The 23432-nt window shown below is 43.3% G+C and overlaps 2 protein-coding genes across 6 annotated transcripts in view; one reads left to right on the forward strand and one right to left on the reverse strand.

Annotated features, from left to right (window-relative positions):
• Nucleotides 1-50: 50 nt before the first annotated feature.
• On the forward strand, nt 51-5539 carry LOC115157059 (ankyrin repeat domain-containing protein 33B-like). Of its 2 annotated transcripts, none has more exons than XM_029704951.1 (4): nt 51-928; nt 3629-3758; nt 3968-4108; nt 4206-5539. In XM_029704951.1, exons 1-4 carry the CDS (start codon nt 476-478, stop codon nt 5018-5020), a joined length of 1539 nt encoding a protein of 512 aa, XP_029560811.1. In that variant the 5' UTR covers nt 51-475; the 3' UTR covers nt 5021-5539. The 2 variants fall into 2 exon arrangements, with proteins under 2 accessions (XP_029560811.1, XP_029560812.1); XM_029704952.1 differs by having other exon boundaries at nt 4022-4108.
• Nucleotides 5540-8727: 3188 nt separating this feature from the next.
• The window catches only part of LOC115157060 (catenin delta-2), a 160159-nt gene continuing 145454 nt past the window's right edge, over nt 8728-23432 (reverse strand). For 3 of the 4 annotated variants that reach the window (XM_029704953.1, XM_029704955.1, XM_029704956.1), the window contains 10 exons: nt 20399-20516; nt 18306-18491; nt 16964-17152; nt 16456-16606; nt 14472-14703; nt 13494-13578; nt 12736-12862; nt 11566-11697; nt 11317-11393; nt 8728-11210 (listed from right to left, as the gene is read on the reverse strand). In XM_029704953.1, the coding sequence (XP_029560813.1) occupies nt 10959-11210; nt 11317-11393; nt 11566-11697; nt 12736-12862; nt 13494-13578; nt 14472-14703; nt 16456-16606; nt 16964-17152; nt 18306-18491; nt 20399-20516 (1549 nt within the window). In that variant the 3' untranslated portion in view covers nt 8728-10958. The remainder of the gene's footprint in view (nt 11211-11316; nt 11394-11565; nt 11698-12735; nt 12863-13493; nt 13579-14471; nt 14704-16455; nt 16607-16963; nt 17153-18305; nt 18492-20398; nt 20517-23432) is intronic. The other variant, XM_029704954.1, reaches the window with a different exon arrangement.

Below are 23432 nucleotides of genomic sequence, written 5' to 3' on the forward strand. Positions count from 1 at the left end.
GGGTATCAGCACAGCATGACGTAGACACTATCTAAAATAATAAAGTGCCTTTTGTTGAACAGCATTTTGTGGGACAACTTTGGCAACAAATGCATTGAAGAGATGAATTCTCAAGCTGTCACACCGTTGTTGGCTGTTGCCATTTGGAAAGTGAGAAATACAGAAGGCAAATGAAGAGCTGATGAGAACAAGAGGATCCTTTGAGGATGACAAGGTCTTTAATGTACTTCTAATACTTCAGAGAACAAGCTTTATTGATGGATTAAAAAGGACATTCTGAGACATCCTCCTCAAGTGGCTTTTGAACCAGAACAAATGTTAGATCATGTTCCAGTTAGGGTTCATACTGACTTCTGCTTCTTCAACAAGACCTAGCTAAGTATTTCCACTTTGAATGAGGGAGAATTGGTCAGATGAGATTGGGATTTTGGTGCCTTGTTCTTGTTGTAGTGGTGGATTCTAACCCGGGAGTTAAATGGTGCTGATCATAGAGGACTCAGGTGGAGGTGGAGGGACGTTGTTAAAAGTTCAGCAGAATGGGATCTCTGGAGGCCAGGCGGGGGCCGTCAGGGGTCCCATAAATGAGGAGTTGGAGACGGTCGCAGGCGACAACAATGAGGATCCTAATGTGGGAGACAATGAGGACAACAACTATTACGATGACGACGACGATGATGTCTATCAGGAATTTGAAGAGTTTGACTTTAACACATTGCCAGATCGGCCAGAGGATACCAGGAGTATCGCCTCTGATGACTCCTTCTATCCACCTGATGAGTCTCTCAAATACAGGACTCCCAGCCCAGTCACCCCTGAACCTCTGTCTTTCTTCATGGCCTGCTCCAATAATAATTCCATTATAGTGAAGATTATGATAAGGCAAGGGGTTACAGAGGAGGAAGTGAGAGAAACAGATAAGAACAACAGAGTATGTTTGCATTGTCATTAAAGAGATTAACTAGTCAATGTTCTCTGTGATTTAGAGTATGTCCATATTATCAAGTAATGGCCAACTGTACAAACTTATAACATGGTCTCTGTTTCAATGTCCACACGAACATCCTACTTAGAAGTAAGCAATGTATAATGCTTTCTACGTGGTATGCTAGTATGGACATTGGAATATAGATCTTTGTAAAGCCGGTTTCCACAATATCAGGAATAAGCTTTATGTTGATTTGATATGAAAGACAGCACACATTTTAGGCTTTTTGCTCCCGTTTCTGCATTTGTACTAGACACCCAAACTGTGTCATTTCTGTGGACAGTGACAATATCAGAGGAATACTCAGAGCAGTTGGTTAAGCCCTGGAACAGATGGGGGGGGGGAGATTGCAGTTTTAGATGGCGTTGAAGCAGCTCGTAATCATGACTGAGCTTTTAAAAGGTTCACCCAAGAAATCAGGGTGCAGCAGGACAATACTAAGAGGGGGTTGGTGCTTCAAATCCCTTATTCTCCACACCATTAATGACCATCATGGGTACCCAACAGGTAGACATTGGGGTTAGGCCTAATGCCATTTTGGTTGTGTTTCTCACTGCTGTATCCTCATCAGTGGTAAAGCAATAATACTACGGATATAACATAGCAGCCTACACATTCAGTGACTATTATTGCGCATTATATTCAAAAGGTGTTGCATATGTAGATTCCATAGAGAGTAGTTTGGTGATTTTCCTCAGCATCTGATCAAGCTGAGAAACAAGGCTTACCCACTGACCTTTTAAATCCCTTCAACGCATTGTGAAGAGACAGACTAATGCAGTATAAATAAGTGGAGAAGTCTGCTGTCATGCTACACCTACAGTAACGGTACGTGTCTGGATGGATAAATGCAAATGTCCTCAGTTGTTTCACGTTACATCCTACACTGGCATGACATGAGCCCTAATGTGTGTTTGGATAGATGTTAACAAACACACACACAGCAGTGTTTTTAAATCAAACACTCTGAATGCGGACTGTTTGACCAGAGTAGGACCTTACTTTGGCAAATCTAAAACTGTACTTGTCTTTTTTCCAATTGGCTCAGACAGATGATGGGTTGTTTATAGATGGGTTGTTGAATATGGAATCTTTCAGTTTGAATTCCTCTTTGGTCCCAAAGCTTTGGTATAGGCCTACCTCAGACCTTTACCTTAGAGTTGAATATGGAAGCCATAAGCAGTGAGAATACTGGAAGCTCTGCTGATCCTTCAGGTTTTCATGATTAGTGGGCAAAGTTCTTTGTTTATGGTACACATTTTCTAAGGAGTTTTCTTCAGATGGCTTAATGGTGATTCATGGGACAGTAGCCTTGGTGACTGGGCATTTCCCCAAATCCATAAACTGGGTCATTGAGCCACCCTTGTATACTGTTACCTATACGTCATTATGCAATCTTACCATAGGGCTGGTGGACTGTGATTAGTACTGTAGGCAGCAGCAGGCAGATGGTTCAGAAAGCTCCAGAAAGACTATTAGCTGAGACTTAACTTGGAATTCCCTTGGGGATCATTAGGCCTGTCAGTTGGGGATCATTAGGCCTGTCGGTTGGGGATCATTAGGCCTGTCGGTTGGGGATCATTAGGCCTGTCGGTTGGGGATCATTAGGCCTGTCGGTTGGGGATCATTAGGCCTGTCGTTTGGGGATCATTAGGCCTGTCAGTTGAGGATCATTAGGCCTGTCAGTTGAGGATCATTAGGCCTGTCAGTTGGGGATCATTAGGCCTGTCGGTTGGGGATCATTAGGCCTGTCGGTTGGGGATCATTAGGCCTGTCGGTTGGGGATCATTAGGCCTGTCGGTTGGGGATCATTAGGCCTGTCAGTTGAGGATCATTAGGCCTGTCAGTTGAGGATCATTAGGCCTGTCAGTTGGGGATCATTAGGCCTGTCGGTAGAGGATCATTAGGCCTGTCAGTTGGGGATCATTTGGCCTGTCAGTTGGGGATCATTAGGCCTGTCGGTTAGGGATCATTAGGCCTGTCGGTTGAGGATCATTAGGCTTGTCGGTTGGGGATCATTAGGCCTGTCGGTTGGGGATCATTAGGCCTGTCGGTTGAGGATCATTAGGCCTGTCGGTTGGGGATCATTAGGCCTGTCGGTTGGCGTCTCTGGCTATAAGTCACCCTCCAAGCATATACGTTTATCAGTGTTGCTCCAAGCATTTGTTTATTTTGATAGATAGTTTCTATTCTACCGTGTCAACACAATTCTAACACCACACACCTAGAACTAGAGTAGCTGATGATGTGCCTCAAAGATCAGAGCTATTGATCCAATTGACCCTGTGAAACAACCGTGGCTGCATAATGAGCACTGAGACCACGGCCTTAAGACCATAAGGCTCCAGGGAGTGTAACAGTGGCAGAGTCTTGGGTTGGTGAGCTTGCCTTGTGTCCTTAGTTAGCTACATCGTCATTTGTAAGCACTAGCAGCAGTCACGCCTGTACTTTGAGATCTAATGTAGACAAGTGACGTACCGGTAGTTGTGTGACGTACTATACCTTATGTGCAAGGTCAAATGTTAGAGTTGAACAGTACAGCACTGTGCGCCAACAGATTTACCTTAAGGGCAGTAAACATACATTGTTGTCATCCAAAAAGAGATATGTCATTGACTTTTGCATGTGGTTTGTGTTTTTCAGAATGGGCTGATAGTAGCCTGTTACATGGGCTGGGTGGATGTGGTCATAGCGCTCTCTCAGTGTCCCCACATCGATGTCAACTGGCAAGACAACGAGGGGAATACAGCCCTCATGACAGCTGCTCAAGCAGGTAAGAATCCACAGATGCTTTAAAGTTGAAGGTTTGTTGGTTCCTAGTACAGTATATTTTGGGAATGTGTCAACACAAATATAATTATTCTCAATGAAAACAGACAGATTAAGCAAACAGATGTATTGATCTGGAAACAATGAGTATAATTCCACATGATTCATTGTGAATAAGGTGAGTAACACATTTGGTTTATTTTTCAATGGCAGGTCACATTATGATATCCAGCTACTTGATAAACTACTTCTCCAACTTGGACCTAGAGCGTAGGAACTGCCATGGATTCACCGCTATGATGAAGGCAGCCATGCAAGGGAGGGCAGATGTTGTTCGTTTGCTCATGTTGTCAGGTAGAGATAAAATATTTAGTATTTCTACATCATTTTTTACAATGTCTTTATTTTGTTGCTAGACTGCCTTTCTCTATCTATGTATTCCCTCTAAAAGGAGCGGACGTGGAGGCAAGGGACTACGGGCGCAAGATGACCTCCAGGGAGTGGGCTTTGTTCACATGCCGCTACGAGACGGCCTACCTGATGATGCGTCTGATGGCCCAGCCGTGCGCCGAGCAGTTCTGTGAATCCTACAAGCTGGAGTGGCCCATGCTGCAGGAGCTGGTGGCCCAACGCCAGGAACCCAAGAACTGCTGGCAGAAGGTGGCAGACAAGGCCTGCTGTAGGTTCTCCCTCCGCATGAAGACGGACCCCGTGGACGACGGTGTGATGGACCACATGGTGCGCATCACCACCGCCCTGTCCAGCCCATTGATCGCCACCGCCTGCAACACTGTGGCCCTGAAAAGCCCGCCCTGCATTGGGAAGCGGCGCTATGCTGTACCGGAGATCCTCAGGAAGCAGCGAGTGGACGAGCTGAAGCGCCTGGGCCCCGACCGCATCAACAACTACAAGAAGCTGTTCAATAACTCCCGGGTGCAGTTGGTTCCTAAGAAGACAGACCGGAGGGCCAGCCTGCAGACCCAAATGTTGCAGGAGGTTGCGGTGGCCGGTACGTCTGTCCTGAGGCGTGCCAGTTTGCTGCCCCTGAACATGATGAGGAGGAGCAGCGTCAGGCCGGGCATTGTGATCCCCAAGGTGAGGCTGTGCAAAGCCCCCTCGGGGCCCACCTCCGAGAAGAGAAGGAAGAGCAAGGATCCTGCGCTCCTCCAGCTCCCCAAGTGGAGGTACAAACAGGCTAAGGAGGAGAGGAGGAGGCAAGAGGAGGAGGAGAAGCAGAGACGTTTTCCCACAGTGAGGAGGCGATGAAAGAATTGAGCTATGAGGAGAGGGCAAAATAAATGTCAGGAGCTTTGGGATGTGAGCCAACCTTTTATAACAATTGGTTCTGAGCTGAAGAGTTGAAGTGATCACCTGCATTCGAGATTTTAGGGACTTTGCTACTAGATTATACTGTAGCCATGGAGCACCATGTCTTCCTGTCCTACATTTGGGTACTCTGTGTTGGGATGGGAACACTTGGCTTGAACTGTGCACTCACTGTGAGGAATTAATACTTGAACTTTGATCCAGATTTATTTTTTGTATGCATTCTTCAGATTATGACTATGTTTGCTATTTCCATTGTAAAAGGATAACTCACGCTCACACAATATTACCTCTGCACATTGTTTATTGTGTCAACGTTTCAGTCAGACATCCCCCAAGAATACTGACACCTACTGCATATTTAGGTTTGTCTGAATGTTAAGGATATTCTCAAAGCAGACAGTACAGTAATCAGTTGGATGTTTCCTCAACTGTTAATAAAGGATACATGTACGTACACTCCCCTATGTATACTCCAGCATTTTGGAACAGAATGTTAGCTTTTATTTTAGGGTATTTTCATACATATCTGTTTTACCATTTAGAAATGATTGCACTTTATGTATCTAGTCCCCACCCCCCAATTTGAAGCTGTCATAAATATTTTTACAAAATAGTGATGTGATCATGAATAGATATAAGGAGGGGATATGGCGATTTTTACTGTAACACTGAAGGAGCAAAACCATCTCCTGCAGGGTAATGTGATTTCACAATACAGATATAGCAGGATAGGTGGGGAATTATCCATTAAAAGAACACAGAAAGGGCTGTTAAAGCTATGCCAACAGAACACTGAGCGATGTGGAGGGGGATGTTCCGGTGCCAAATGAGCGTCTGTCAGTTTGCCCAGTGGGTACTCATTCAGGTAGATTCAGCTGGAAGAATGCAAATTGATCGTTTGACTGGACAATTAAAAAGGTGCCTCAAGATTAACTCAATGCAATGAATAGTTGATGTAGGCCTCTAACAGTCGGCTAAAACTATTTGGCTTCCTATCAGTCAGAAGGATATATTACGTAAAACAATGCTCCTTGTCTATGTCACAAAGGCAATCCCCCAGAGGATTCGCTGCCCCTCCACGCGAATATCATTGAATATTGAAAATGGTCCAGGTGATTATATAACTGCTCTATATTCTCTGCAGCACCATATATTTACATAATCACAACATTACCTAATGTTAGCATTTTCACATTGAAGAAGAGAGAAAATAAAACATTTCGTTTACTGTTCCAAACTAATATCAAATTCATGGGCCATGCAGTCAGTATCTTGAGCACATTTCTGCTTAGCTGCATCGGTGTTTGTATTTGCTGTGTGCATCGCAGTAGTACTAGGGTCGTCCCTAGTTACCACAGCCAAAAAGTCATAAACCCCGCCTATTTCTAAAATGTATCTTCTTTAAATGTGATTTTAAAACTAACTCTAATCACACTGCTAACTTTATGCCCAACCCTCACCTTAAATTAAGACTAAAAAGGTCATTTTAGTTTTCATTAACGTTTAGATAAAGCCAATGCTGACTTTGTGGCTGTGGTAAATAGTGTAAAACAATACTAGACCAAAGACATGTATAACTAAACCAAGATAGACCACACCCCAACGTTTCAAATGAGAACAAATGAGTCATAGCGGGCTGAACAAGCAAGGCCAAGCACGAGCTAGCGAGATCCTATTGGCGCGTTCTAGCGTACGTTTGCATATTTCTGTTAGGGAACGCCTAGGGTGTAAATCTGTGTGCAATAACTCAAATCGCCTTTGCGCTCCTTCTAAACAACGACAAAAAAAAACACTTTGGCAAGGGGTAAAGTCTACAAAACTAAGTCCACTCTGTTCGAAAGAGTTCTAGTTTTGGGAACAGAAAACTGTATTGAATTCAAATGTTTCATCGATGAGAAAATTAGCAGAATGTCGGCCAAAATCCATCTCGTTCAATCTTATCCCACTGCCGGCCACTGGGCTTCCTTTCACTACCATGTTTGGTAGTGAGTGGAAAAGCCAAGCGGATGCATCACATTCATACATCCGGTGAAATATCTGTTCTATCTGTGACTAGGCCTTGCCGAGTAAAATGGCAGACCTGACTTGCATGAGGAGAGTTGTCCCCAAGATACCCACTAGAGGGCACTGCAGACTGGTCCAAACTGTTGACATTGACATACAGTCAGGCTACACACCGCATGCTCCTTCCCAGCACACAGGCCTCAGAATGATTTATTCTCCCAGGATTAGCGAAGCAATTAAAAATTAAAGGGATACAATGGAATATTCCATCGCTTACATTCTAAAGTATAGATCCCTTCTTTTCAGATACACTAATGCTGTATCTGGCACGCTGGTGAAAAATGTTAGCATTTTCACAGAAACAGCATAGGCCTTCTTGTGCCTTCATTCATCCATTCATAATCTGTTCTTAGCTTTTAGAGTGCAGTTTTGGGAGCTGTGATGATCCTAAGGCAGATGACAGAGAGAGGCCAGGCCACACATTTCTGATGGGCGCCACAGTGGCACGACAATGGATGCATGGTAACCTCGGATTTAGCATTACCCAACTAGGCCAGCAGCATGGCAATTAACACCTATCACAGTGGTAATTTCACAAGGCTGCAGCTCACACAGAGCTGTCAGCATTACCTCCACTCAGTGTCACAGAGAAAACATTTAGAGAGAAACTGTAAGGACGCCCCTCAATCCGTCTGCTGCCCTCAGTCCCCTGGCTGAGCTGGCTGTGGAGGATTTCTATCAGATTCTGATTGGCTTGAAACTCTTCACTAAGCCTTGGGTACAGGAAAATGTGGATTGGAATAAGAAAACAAATTCTTTATACAAAAAATAAATACCATCAAAGTAACTGTAACATGCTATTGTAACTGTCGGCATGTCTAATAAATATTGCTGTAATTTTGAATTAGCGGAATGCAATCTACAAAACAAAGCTAGGAGCTTTGTACGGTGGTTTTGACTTTTTAATAGTCACATTCCATTAGCAAAATGAGTTCACTGCATTGAAATAATTTGGGAAGTGTCTGATTGGAATGTTAATTAAAATCTCACACTTTTTTTTTATTCCAGCGTGTTACACCGGTCTGTCTCCCTTGGTTACAGGGGAAGTTTAGGAAACACTATGTTCTGAATCTGGAACGTCACCTCATCAAATCACCATTCAGACACACAGGGCATTGTCTCATCCACAACCGTGTCTCATCCACAACCGTGTCTCTCCCACAATGTGATTGCAGATCAAACTTTATATTTGAGTTGAGTTCGGTTACTTCAAAGAATCTAAATATTTTCTCTATTACTTAACTATATGCACATATTGATGTAGAGGAGTGAACATCATTCTTCTGGCTGAACCAAAGGTTTTCGAACACAGTGAGCACAGACAGACCACACAAAGCGTTTTTGGTAACGAACAAACAACCCCCAAAACAGTGACTCTTAGATGGTCAGTTTATATTTTTGTAGCAGTTTCAATCTGTTGAGGCAATAAAAAGTTTCACTTCTATAAAACACATTGTCTAGCAACAAAAAGGTTACTGACATAGTTCAGTACAGTTTGTCAGGTAGGCCTACTTTTCACAAGGACTGTTTTCAGATGCTAACTAATGAGAAAGGGGATTGTTTTAGGATATGTTGAACAATTTGGGTGTTTGCATCATTTATTCATTGTTCAAGCATCTGAAGATAACCTAGAAACTTCTAAACGATATGTAGGGGAGACCAGAGCTCGTTGTCAACTTTTAACATAAATATTTTTCTCTCCTCCATTCAGTTTTAGTGTGTAGTCTACCACTATTTTATTTCACATCGACTTAAATAAGATTTGTTCATGCATTGGTGGGCAATGTCATATATTTTTCTCTATGTTGCCACATAACGTTATTGTAACATTTGATCAAAGGAGGACTCACCATGAAACCATGTGTCATGCTGGGGAAAGGTTGTTACAGGGTTTGTAGAAAACGACCACTTTTTTCTTTGACAGATAAACACACACACAGACTGGATCATCAGCTCCATTGTTGATAACTGTTCACCACATTGACAAGTTTAAGGAAATCCAACAAGGATAAAGGGGATCATTTTCTTAGTCGGTGATGAAAGACATTCACCTGTGACAATTTCAATATTCAAAGCTAGGGACATGAAGTGGCAAAATACATTCTGTAAACACCAAAATACAAAGTTCTGTAGGTATAACTTTTAGCACCTTGTAGTTACGAGGTCTGTGACAACTTCCATAAATTGTGGATATACAGCCCCTGGTCTCCCCTATTTCTCATAGCAACAACATGACTACACAAAGTCAACATTTTAGTGTGCAGACCAGAAAATGAAGGTGAACAAAATCCTACATGTATTTTTTTTTACAAGTCTTTTCCATAATGTTACTGCTTTAAGTGACATCCACATCCCCACATAAAAAGTATATATTTATATTTATATAATATATATTCATACTCTATTAACAGTTTAGTCTACCATGAACTTAATTCCCACCCATCTCTGAAGAAGAAAAAAACCCGGACTTTCATAAACATTGATTATTTTACAACACAGATTCAACTAATTTGTACATATTTGGAGGGAATTAAGCTCTCAAAGATATTATTTTCACCCCCTGGTAATGTTCCAGTCTTGTTACAGTGTATATATAGCTTTATTCCATTGAAACACATAAAAAAAAGCATTTACAAACTGGCATCATTAGAACCAACAACTTCCTGTTGAATGTAAACTTCAACAGAAGTTCAGCGTTACCCCTCAGCTTGGATATAACCATGTTTGGCACATTTTAAAAAACGGACAATGAGCACAATTCACTAGGAGGCTTGTGGAGGAACAAATGAGTTTTCATGTAGCACAGCGTTTTAGGAAATAAAAAGTATTTTGAGTATATCTACCGTCCATCCGTAAACTGTTTTAGGCAGTGGAAGAGCACCAAGGGAGTGGAATGATGCTGTTGAGCCACTTAACTCATTTAGGTCCACCAATTCACATAATCAGATTAGCAATAACTTTGAAATCCGTCCTTCATTTTGCTGCGAAAACATGTTTCATTGCTTGTAGCGGTTTGTTTGTGTGCAGACATTGTACTCTCTATTATCCCCCAGAATGTAACAGACAGACTAACATTATGCTGAGACAATAAGGAAAGGGACCCAGGCAATTGTGTAATATACACAATGCACATGTATCTCCGTAATGTACATCAAATACTTTACATCAGAATTAAGGATTAAAAAAGTACAAATAAAAAAAGAATTATAACAAATCAAAAGATACAAAGTCTAGAAGCAATTATTTTGCCCAGAGATTATACTCCTTACACACAACACAGGTTGAAGCCGTACGTTAAAACCTAATAAGAGTTTGTGACTTACAACTATTCTCTAGCTTGTGTAAATGACACTTCATTTTCTTGTGCTTCACATACTAATCTCTTTACTATACCACATATTTACAGTTGTCTTCCTTCTAGAATACTGCTGATCATCTCCAAGATATTCTGCTCCTCACACTCCAACGCTCCAAGCTTCTGGTGGTGACCCCATCATTTAATACCTTCCTTTTGCCTTTTGTGAGTTGTTTCCTAACAATATCCTGCTCTTTGTTTCTTCCTTTCTCTCTTTCCCTCATTCCTTCTCTCTTTCTGACTCTAATTCTATTCCTTCTGCTCTGTGACTCTCTCTCTCCCTTTCTTCAAAGACACATGGGCATGGGACCTCTCTCTCTAGGACAAACTAAACTCGCTGAAGAAATGTCTTGTAGTATGCATGCACATGCATGGCCTGTCTGTCTTAGTCTCTCTCTCGGCTCCTCTCCCTCATCACAGCACACTGCTGACGACCAGTCCTTCCTCTATAGTCCACTAGACCCAGGAGTCCGGGGAGGCTGGGTAGTGACTGGTCTCATAGTTGAGTTCACTGTAGGGGCGGGATGCTGAGTAGAAGTCCACGTAGTTGCCTGTGGACTTGAGGCCCAGGTGCATGTTTAGGTCTGTGGCCTGAGGAGGGCGCTGGTGCACCTGGTCCTCGTAGAACGCCTCCTCAAACTGTACGCCAGGAGGGTTCTGGAACGGAGGGTAGGGCTCCTGGCCTGGGTTGGGCCCCTGAGCAGAGACCTATGGAACACACAGAGGTTAGAGCACTACTCTGCTACTGGAGAGAGATTACCTAACAGTGAGTGTTGCTCTTATAATGATATCAAGTCATTTCTTCATTCCTTACCTGGTTGTGTTTGATGTCATCACTGGGAGAGACGTAGGCTCCTCGGAATAATGTTGAGGTTCCACTTGAGATTTCAACTATAGGTGGGAGAGAAACAGAGAGAAGGTATGAGGTCATTGTTACCAAGTTGATTATTATAAAATGACAAAAAGGCTTCACACAGGATTTAGAGTACACCTCATCTGATGAAAACACACAGACTCCAGAAACGAGGAGGAAACTGACGGAGGCCCTGACATTCCTTCCTACCTGCCATGGTGTCTTTCCTCGAAGTGTGCTCACCCTTGTTGCCATGGTAACTGGCATTGGTGCCCGTTGACTCGTAGTCTGTCTTCCTCTCCTTAAGGCTGATCATCTCTCGGGGAGAGGCAGGGGCACTTGCTGCAAACACACAGATGTCACACATCACGTACACCATTAGCAGGAAAAGACGTTTGACATCCACTTGACTCCCTTCGTCATTATTAATCCTCCCACTCTCCTACATTGACACATTCTGTTGATACCAGGCAAGGAAGCTGAGAGTAAAGCAGCTGATGACATCATCAGATATCGTTACTGTGCCATAAAACGGCATGAAGAAAACATGCATGTAATGAAAACAAATACATAGGCCTAACTAAGCAGGGATCTAACATCCAGAAATAGCTCTTCTATGAAATCTTTACTTAGAGAGTTTATTGCTTTCTAATAGGATCCATTAAGTTCAGCATTTCCACTTTGAATTTCATTAAACTCCAATTAGAGCACCATGTAACCTTAATGTCCCGAACGGAATGGACAAACACCCTCTCGTCCAAGAAGATCCTCCTATAATCACCATTAAACACAGCCAATGGCTGGCTACAGTACCAGGTTCTAGGTTTTAATAACAGTAGTACCAATACCTCTTACATTTACATTTTAGTCATTAAGCAGATGCTCTTATCCAGAGTGACTTACAGTCAAGTGCATTCTGACGACTATTCAGGTTTGTAGGCGTATTCTGCATTGGCCCTAACTGCCCCCAGAGCTAACTGTGCCTCCCAAGGTCTCTTCCATGAGGCTGCTGTGGTGACAAACAGAGACTCAGCTGTGGCATTCAAACCAGCCGTGTGGAAAATCTGCTGGTGTATGTCATCCGAGTCATCCCTCCATCCTCCTCCTTTCCTCTCCTCTTCTTTCATCTTAAAGGGTAAGTGAGTAACTGACAGTTGCTTATTAGTGTCTGTTCACCTCCGTGTCTAAGCAGACACCACCTCATCCTTCATTCATCCTATCTTTTATTCAAAATATTACTAAGCTTCCCAATTCTTTTTTTTCTGAAATGCATGGACATTGTTTTGGGCAACGTCTGGCAATTGAAGCTCTAAAGCCTTGTGAGTTTGCAAGAAATGTCCAGTATTTTAATACTATGGGGTAAAGACAGAATACACTAACCTGAGCGATTATTGGGAGATGTCCGTACAGGCGAGATGGATGGGGTGCGGGAGGAAGAGTATGGTCTTTGTCTATCTCTTTCTATTGTAGAGGATGAGCCAACAAAATGATACTGAGAATAGCCATCCTGGAGGAAAAGCAGATGCATAAGGGAACTAACAATAATGGACTGATCTATACTGCTTACTATGCTGTAGGATCATACTCTATGACCATACCGTAAGGTCTAAGATAACCTGGTCACATAGCAAATGGGGTTGGAACTATACACACATTTAAATGAGGCAAAATCAAACAGGAGAACATTACGATAATGACTGGCTATCCATTAAAGTAAAGCATGCAACACCAGTCTTGCAGTTGATTTTTTTTTCTCCCCCTCTCAAAGCCCTTAAACCTTCCAATTCTTAATCTGTCTTTTATTAAAGCATGTTTATCTACTCTCCTCAGGTCAACATTGAGAGATTCTTTAGTTCATTAAACTGCAGCCCAGAGGGATTCCAGCTTTACTCTCACTATCAATTCATACACTTAGCGAGCTTGCTGAACTGTGTCACACATGACGCATGAAGTGCTGTACATCATACATTTTTGCCCTTTACCTCCTCTCTCTCTCCAGCTCTCTCCCTTTAATAAAAGACTAAAAACCAACTGCTCAGAAATGTCTAAGAGGACACTCCAGAGACTAATGCGTTAAACTTCCAACAGCGCCTTCGGCAGAGTTCTTGTGGTGGCAGCAAGTTCTTTGTATTACACACCTTTTTGTAGAGACTGCGAAGGTCTCTGTACTGCCACATACTGTTGAGGACTTGCGAGGCTGCTTTCACCACTTTGGGTGTGTGTCTGGGAAGAGAAAAACGACACTTTAATTTCCTTGGATGAATAGAACAAAATGTTCTAATCAAAAGGTAGTCAATGCTCACTGCTGGATGAAAGGTCACTAGCACAAAACATTCAATAACAAAAAAATCTAAGCGAACATTAAATGGAAACAAGGTCATTCTTGCAAGAAAAATTGGAATGGATAAACGCAATTAGCAGAGAAAAAATCCAATGAGTTTAGCATCAGAGGCCCCTCTCTCTCACACAGCATCCTCTATCTCAGCACAACGACTCCACAAGCCACAAATGTCAGCGCTAGAGGTGATTCAATTCACACCAGAGATATGGAATAATCATCACGTTATTACATCATAGCACTGCAGATACTGTATAGCAACACTTCTCTTCTCTCAAGACTCTTAAAGAGTGTTTTGTAATTTCATCTCAATGGGGCAATGCATTCTTACAGTTGTCCAGAGTCCCTGGTCCTTGGCAACGTGGAGTAAGTGCATCACAGGACTATGAGGAGAGATAGCCAATTACAATAGCCAATTACCTTGCTAATTGCAAACTAGAAGGTCCTAAGGGAGAACTGTTTTCATAAAATCCCAAAACAGAAAACAGAAAACCCACAATTAGCTACATGTAAAAGGCATTTCTTTCCACTGGTGAGTTATAGGGAAAACATCAGAAAAACATCAACTGAAGTACATTCAGAGGGAAACTAACAGAACAGTGCTTATGCCCGATCAGCAGTTACATTCATTTACATTAGGGTTGAAGGTTAGGGTGAACAGAGTCTGTCTTGACAGTGGGATAACATGTTATATAAAGTAGCTGGCCAGCACGCATGCAACATTTAGTTCCAGGTTAGAAGATGAGAGTGAACACAGTATGACTTCTGGACAACCTACTTCTCTCCTTTGCTCCTGGCGATACCGATGAGTTTCTCGATGCCTCCAGCGTCACGCAGAGCCTTGGTGTTCTCCATATTCTTAGTGATGACCTCGTGCAGGGCACAGCAGATAGCCGTGATGGTGTCGTCTGACATGGTCTTCCCAATAGCACCGGCAGCAGTCCCACCACTGCTGTTGTTGTTGTTGCCCCCGGGCAAACGGTGGACCAAGTCTCTCATTGCGTACTTGCCTGTTGTGGAGAGAAGGAGACCTCATGGTGAAGTTCTACTGTACATTAACATTTAAATCTATGTGCTACCATTTAGGAAACAGATTATGAAAACCATGGGTGCAGAAAAACAATATTCTTTGATTTGAAAAAAATATGGCAAACATGCTCTCCACAAAGCAATGTTCTGTTTGTGACCAAAATACTTTGCAAGTCACAACAGCAATATAGGGGAAAGGGTAACAAATGGTCAAGATATCAGAAACTGATAAAGACAAGCAGTACTTACTAAAGTTCACATGATATGACTGCTGTCATCAAACAGTAGTGGCTTACTGGCTGGTCTTTGACCCCTTGTCTAACCTTGTCACCACCCTATGGACACTCAGCAGGAGAGCCTTCAAGATCAGAGATGTGCACAAGCCCCTTGTCCAATAGAGGCTACGTCCCCAATGAGCACTGAGTGACTGAGCTAAAGTGGCTCTCTTGACTTGACAGGAGAACAATAAATACTGCACTTGACACTGAGGCATTTCACTTGAATCATTTTAAAAAGACAGTGCTCTGATGTTTCAGCATTTACAGTAGTACAGTACACCTATGGGGTTTTAGTCACAGACAAGAGATCTAGGTCATAAAAGACTAGATAGGAATAGAGAGAAGGATAGAGTAAGAGAGAGAGAGTGGAAGGAAGGATGGGTATCAGCATATGCGAAAGGAAGGAGAGAGAGAGAGAAGAAATTCAGAGCACGGTGCTTTTAATAATTCACAATACGGCCTCAAACTCCCTGCCTGACATTCCCAGCTATATGATGAGGCTTTAATACATTGTCTGGTCAATGGGTCTTTTTTAAGACCCCGCTCAGCACTCATACACGACTATAGGCCTGAGGACACTACATTTGCAGCTGGGATGGAAATGTCAAGCCCCTCACGTTTAAAAGAAAGGCCTGGGAATGGGAACGACAGGGACGGTCTAGTCCTGCCAGTGCACAGTCACTATGCTGCGATTCATAGTAAAAGCATTAGCAACTACAACAGATGTTTGTAATGTAGATAAACAAAGAAACAGACAATCCTTTGGAGCACATTCCATGATATTCAAATATAATATGCCCATTTTAGCAGCTATGATGTCAATAAAAAATGTAATATGATCATTATTTTTAAGAAGCATTCCTCAATAAAATACAATTCTAAACTAAAGCTATTAAAACTACAGTAAAAATCCCACTAAGTATACTCTATCATTGCTTTACAAAGTTAATAGATGTGTCATATTTAGCCAGACATAACATTGGTTTAACATGACTTAAGCATGTACACAGATACTTGTGGGTTACTCTATTCTATCAACAGAGTAGGAAGTCTGAAGGCCTGCAGCTGTATGACATGATGCACACGTCTACTTAACACAGAGCACCAGCCTGAGACGGCAAGAGCAGTTGCTATGGAGATGGAAGGTCCAACAGAAAACCAAGTTTATTAGAGAGATCAATAGTCTTTTAGTGCTGTTATGAGCAGAATTTCAACCATGTGAACACAGTCCACAAAGAGAGCTCTGCACACCCATCTCAGCAGAGAAAGATGCTGGTATAGCTGGCTGCAGAGAAGTGCATGGATATTAGCATATGCACACACACACACACACACACACACACACACACACACACGCACACACACACGCGCGCGCGCGCGCACCAAACACGCACAGAGAAAAAAACATTTGAATGTGTAAATGTCGAATACTGAATAACTGACAGCCAAACTAACCGATGAGGTCTTTGTTTCTGACGTCTAAGGCCATGTTTCTTAAAGCTGTGGCCACGGCACACACCACCCTGTCGTTGTCGATCCTCAGCAGCTCCACCAGGATGGGCAGACCCTTCTCTTTCCTCACCGCCGCACGGATATACACAGACCACTGGAGAGGAGAGGAGACAGAGAGGACTGAGTCACACATCTTTATGTTCTATGCTATCAATCAGAGTAGGATGACCATCTATAGGATCTGGTATCTCTTTCTTAACTAACATTACAATAAGGGAACAGACCAATGACTTAGACCATATCTATCCGTAAGAGTTATGGCATCTTGGCAACGGCAGTTGGACAGCTCTGAGGAGGCCATAGCTTACTGTACTGTTCCAGCTTTCTTGACTAATACAGTAGGTTAACAGTCACCAATTAGCTCTCTGGTTCAGGAAGTTCATTTACATGACAGTGTGAACAGTTAAATGGCTGCCGTTGAGCAGCTCTAAGGAGGGAGACCATAGCTTACTGTACTGTGCTGTACCTTCCAGCTGCCTGCAGCCAAGTTCTGCAGGGCCCCAGCCGCCCCCTCCAGGGTGTCTGGGTTGGAGCACTCAGACAGGAGAGTGAGGTAGGGTTTGACAATGGTGGGGTGCCACAGCATCTGAATGCCTTTGGGAGGGTCAGCAGAGTCCGGGAAGGGCCCCACACCATCCCACTGGGTGACACAGGATGGTGGAATGTTACTACTGGTCAATACTACAGGCATAATACGGGACATCAAACTGTTTGGCAACACTACTTAGTGCCGCTGAAAATTGCTTAGTTATCACAAAACAGTGAAAAGGTGGAAACATTGAATGGTTGAGACTTGAGTGACAAGTGAGTCACACATTGCTTTTTGAATTATGAACTTATAGGATAAACATAATTAAGAATGAAGGCATATCTCACATACAAAATCATCACCACCAAGCCAACCACATGAGCATCTAATGTATGCCAGTGTAGATGAGTTGTACAGCCAATAGCATAATCCAACTCAGATGATAATCAAATCTTGGCTTTTGCCTGGTTATTGTCCCAGACATGGCAGAGAAAACCATGATAAATCTCTCCTCTTCACATTACATTTATGTTATTTAGCAGACACTCTTATCCAGAGTGACTTACAATTAGTGCATTCTTCTTAAGATAGCTAGGTGAGACAACATATCTACAAACGTATCAAGTACATTTCCCTCAAAGTATTAATCAGCAAAGTCAGTGCTAGAAGGAAAGGTAAGTGCCATTTTGTTATGAAGGGTGTGTCGGGGGTGCCGTGAGATAGAGATACTGAAGATATATACTCTTCAAAGGTTTCAGACGTTTTGGGAAGATGGGCAGGGACTTTTGACTTTAGGGAGAAGCTTGTTCCACCATTGGCGTGCCAGGACAAAGAAGAGCTTTGACTAGGCTGAGTGGGAGCTGACCTCCTGTACTGGTAGAAGGGCCAAGAGACCAGAGGTGGCGGAACAGAGTGCTCGGGTTGGGACGTAGGGTTTGAACATAGCCGGAAGGTAAGGAGGGGCAGTTTCCCTTGCTGCTCCGTAGGCAAGCACCAGGGTCTTGAAGAGGATGCGAGCTTCGACTGGAAGCCAGTGGACTGTGCGGAGGAGCGGGATGATCTTAGGAAGGTTGAACAACAGGCGGGCTGCGGCATTCTCTTCAAGCCCCTCTTTCAGAACTAAACCCAGTAAATGAGTAATTATCCATAAGATAGACCCCCCTCCCTAGCCAGCTTCCAGCACCACTGCTCTAACACGCTGGCTAATTGCTAACAGCTGCAGTTGAGATGTAGAGAGGAGAGGATAGAAAGGAGATGAGCCCACCTGATCATGGGCCTTCTTTTTCTTCTTCTTCTTCCCCCAGCAACCTGAGCTCTCGGCATCCTTGCCGTTGGCATCGCCACAAAGCAATCCATCAAGCTCATCCGTGCCTATCTGCTGTCCCTGAGATGTCTCTGCTGCTAGTCGATACGAGAGGTTCCTCAAAATGCACACACAGTTTTCAATGGTCTGCAAGGACAAAAGAGGGAGATGATGAGAGATGAAGGGAAGGAGTGGGTGAAAGGAGAGAGGGGGAGACGAACGGAGAGAGAGAGAGAGACAGAAAGAGAGAGAGGAAGATAAATAGAGATTCGAGAGCAGTATTTCAATTTGAGGAGTACCATGAGATGCTTTGCCTGTCGGCCATGTAGCGAACAAAGTAAAGTTATGACTTTATTTCCTCCAATGTGAGCGGACAGGATGTTTTAGGGATGCTATAAACTGGGGCAAATGGATGAGTTTGCTTTCAAATAGACAGAGCATGCAACGCAATAGACCATGACTCTGCATTTGATACAACACACACAGACCTTGTTACTAAACATTGCCTACTGTGTTACACTGTTGACAGTCTATTACTTCACGACATCTTCCACAGCGAAACAGAGCAGATGCCAACCCTTCAATGGAACATTTAACAGCGGGAGAATTAAAGTATGGCTCTTTAACCAGTCTATAAAGGCAATTCAATTGGAACATTAATTGACCAGTCTGTTAAATGCAATTGGTACAGTAGAGTCAAGTGCATCTCTTTCTGATGTATGACTAACTCCTTGTACTCGTTAGATTGCTGTGCTGGATCCAGGCCAGAGCAGTACTGTAGTGACAATCCCATTGTAGTAAGCAGTGAGGCATTCAACACCGTAGTGGGGGACTCTGATCTTGTAAAGAATTTTCAGTGGGATTAGGGCCGCCAGATCGCCTTCAAACTGGTTGGCAGAAAGTAGTCCAGACATAACAAAGGCCCTCGGAAATCAGACGAAATAGGGCACTCATTTAGAGCGCAAATGTGGAGGTACAATCGGAGGAGCTTTACGGTACCATAACCTACTGTACATAGTTATGAGTGTGGTAGAGAGGACAGATATGGAAGGCATTTCAATAAGGAAGAACAGTTTGTCATGGTTACTGCTTGACATCAGAAAAATGTAGTTGGGCTGTGCATCGCTCGAGGTTATCATGTACTGTATGTGTAACCGGTGTGAAATGGCTAGCTAGTTAGCGGGGTGAGCGCTAATAGCGTTTCAATCAGTGACGTTACTCGCTCTGAGACCTCGAAGTAGTTGTTTCCCTTGCTCTGCAAGGGCCACGGCTTTTGTGGAGTGACGGGTAACGATGCTTCGAGGGTGGCTGTTGTCTATGTGTGCAGAGGGTGCCTGGTTCGGGGCGAGTAGAGGGACCGAAGCTATACTGTTACATATGTACCTAGTACCTAGTCCATTTTCTCTCAGATTCACAAAGTCTTCTACAAGCCATAAACAGGTGACCTTGAACCACATTGCCTGACATTGACTGAGTGTGTCAATTTCTCCATGCGTGACCTGTGATTAAATCCTTCTAATAGTTGAACACTGGCTAGTACTTACAGAGGATCAAATGTTAACATAATATAATTAGGCTTTGTTTCAATTATACTAAATAATGCATTTCAAAGCAGGATAAAAACACTAGCTCCATAGACTCTGAGGCATTAATTCACAGGAAATTGGACATCTGGTATGAGCTTTTGGGAAATGACCAGTGTAATCAGAGCTGTTGATGATCTGTGCTAGCGTCTAGCGTCTAGCCTGACTGCACTGTACTGTAGATCCTCATCACCAATACCAGGAAGTCAGCGCCCCCTATCTCTCCATGCAGAGCACCAGCAAGGACAGGAGAGGTGTTAAGCAGCTAAATCATGAATAAAGAAGGCCATTTACAGGGGATGATGAGGTGGAGAGAGCCAGGGAGGCAACCTTGACAACACACTGATCCAGATCCACAACATGGGTGTGTGTGTGTGTTGTAATGATGGGCAGCCCCTGTCTGTGATTCCCTCAGCGTCATGTTAAAGGGTCTGTTTTATGAAAGGAGATGAGAGGAACACAAAGTCAAACCTTGCTATCGATCTCGCTGCTGCCCAAGGCGGTCTGGATCACGTAGAGCAGCGCGTCGGTAAGGCCCTCGCACTCCCTCATCCTCCTGCGAGCCTCCTCCCCCGCCGAGCTCACATTCCTGCAACAACAGCCAGTCAGACATTTCTCTTCAGCATTGTATCACTGTCATATTGTACAGTTGGCTGGTAGTTAACCATCATCATGATTTTTCAGTTGAATTTCAGGACTAAATATTGTATGTACTACTTCTTCAGTGCTTGTCATCATAGTTGGTTGAATATAGGATAACTAAGTTTGACACCATGACAAGCCTGGCCCATCATGTTCCCACCCTGGGTGCATCCCAAATGGCACCCTATTCCCTATACACTGAGTGAACAAAACATTAGGAAAACTTGCTCTTTCAATGACATAGACTGACCAGGTGAATCCAGGTAAAAGCTATGATCCCGGCAGGTAGCCTGGTGCACCTCTCTAATTCAGTGTAGATGAAAGGGAGGAGACGGGTTAAAGAAGGATTTTTAAGCATTTTGTGTATGCGTGCCATTTCAGAGGGTGAATGGGCAAGACAAAATATTGAAGTGCCTTTGAAAGGGGTGTGGTAGTAGGTGGCAGGCGCACCGGTTTGAGTGTGTTAAGAACTGCAGCACTACTGGGTTTTTCACACTCAACAGTTTCCTGTGTGTATCAAGAATGGTCCACCACCCAAAGGACATCCAGCCAACTTGACACAAGTGTGGGAAGAATTGGAGTCAACGTGGGCCAGCATCCCTGTGGAACGCTTTCGACACCTTGTAGATTCCATGCCCCAATGAATTGAGGCTGTTCTGAGGGCAAAAGGGGTGCAACTCAATATTAGCAAGATTTCCAAATGTTTTGGACACTCAGAGTTTATTTTTATTTAACCCATATTTTACCAGGTAAGTTGACTGAGAACACATTCTCATTTACAGCAACAACCTGGGTAATAGTTACAGGGGATGAACAAGCCATTTGTAAACTGGGGATGATTAGGTGGCCATGATGGTATGAGGGCCAGATTGGGAATTTAGCCAGGACACCAGGGTTAACACCCCTACTCTTACAATAAGTGCCACGGGATCTTTAGTGACCACAGAGAGTCAGGACACCCGTTTAACGTCCCAGCTGAAAGACAGCACCCTACACAGGGTAATGTCCCCAATCACTGCCCTGGGGCATTTGGATATTTGTTTTTAGACCAGAGGAAAGGGTGCCTCTTACTGGCCCTCCAACACCACTTCCAGCAGCATGTGGTCTCCCATCCAGGGACTGGCCAGGACCAACACCGCTTAGCTTCAGAAGCAAACCAGCAGTGGGATGCAGGGTGGTGTGCAGCTGACTGTAGGGTATAGTGCACTACATCCTGTCTCCTCGCCGCTGCCCTTTAAATGTCAGGTCATTAAAAGTATGTAATGGTGCAGCCAGCCTGGTCTTATAACAGGCCTCTGTATGGACAACATGGCCTTTATCTATCTGTGTCTCCTGTTAGAGGTTTGGCCCAATTGATAGGAAGATTATTCTGCCATACCAAGAAAAAGAGCAGTAACTGCACATTTGGTCAAAAACGAGTTACTGACATTTTTCATACATTAAATACATGCTTATCGTGTGGACAAATATCCTGCCTCTTCTGTGTTGAGAAAATTGGGCTCATGTTTGCAGTAACTGGAAAACGTTACAGTGAAACCAGGGACAAAAGCAGTAACTGAAAAAAGTTACAGTGAAACCAGGGACAAAAGCAGTAACTGAAAAAAGTTACAGGGAAACCAGGGACAAAAGCAGTAACTGGAAAAACTTACAGTGAAACCAGGGACAAAAGCAGTAACTGAAAAAAGTTACAGGGAAACCAGGGACAAAAGCAGTAACTGAAAAAAGTTACAGTGAAACCAGGGACAAAAGCAGTAACTGAAAAAAGTTACAGTGAAACCAGGGACAAAAGCAGTAACTGAAAAAAGTTACATTGAAACCAGGGACAAAAGCAGTAACTGAAAAAAGTTACATTGAAACCAGGGACAAAAGCAGTAACTGGAAAAAGTTACAGTGAAACCAGGGACAAAAGCAGTAACTGGAAAAAGTTACAGTGAAACCAGGGACAAAAGCAGTAACTGGAAAAAGTTACAGTGAAACCAGGGACAAAAGCAGTAACTGGAAAAAGTTACAGTGAAACCAGGGACAAAAGCAGTAACTGGAAAAAGTTACAGTGAAACCAGGGACAAAAGCAGTAACTGGAAAAAGTTACAGTGAAACCAGGGACAAAAGCAGTAACTGGAAAAAGTTACAGTGAAACCAGGGACAAAAGCAGTAACTGGAAAAAGTTACAGTGAAACCAGGGACAAAAGCAGTAACTGGAAAAAGTTACAGTGAAACCAGGGACAAAAGCAGTAACTGCCATCACTCACGTCGTTACTGCCTTTTACCTTGGTTTCACTGATCTTTGGGCTGCAGTGTGTATGGTTTACCTTGGCATTATTTATTGTTCTTTGCTGATACAAGTATCAAACTATATGACACGGAAAGCCACATACAAATACATCTATGAACACAAGTTGTGTAAAAAAAATAATCACAATGTATTCCAGTGGGTGTACCAAGCAAGAAGGCACTAACTACCGTCTAGGGTCAAAGCTCATGTCAGAAGTCAGGGTCAATATGAATAAAAAATTGCCTCATGTTAAGACAACAGATAACCACATCTCTAGTGATCTGCCTACAACTCATTTGGCTGGACAATTTAAAAACTATAAAGCCATTTTTCTCAGTTCCACACTATGAGCAGTTAGGGCTCTTTTGCTTGGTAGGTCAGTATTGATGGCCTGTTTGTGACTCCGTCGGCACCTCCAGAACTTTGTAATGGACCAGATAAACAAAGCAAACCATGGATCAATCTACTGGATCTGTAGCTGTTCTGGAGGTGCTCTTTCTAGGTCAGTGATGAGTGACTTGACTGTATAAGTGAGAGACGGGCTCTGGTTAGATAGAGACAGGGTCCTTTGTCAGGTCGTTCCTAAAACAC

This window comes from Salmo trutta, chromosome 21 (assembly GCF_901001165.1).
Source record: "Salmo trutta chromosome 21, fSalTru1.1, whole genome shotgun sequence".
In the NCBI taxonomy this organism is placed as follows: domain Eukaryota; kingdom Metazoa; phylum Chordata; class Actinopteri; order Salmoniformes; family Salmonidae; genus Salmo; species Salmo trutta.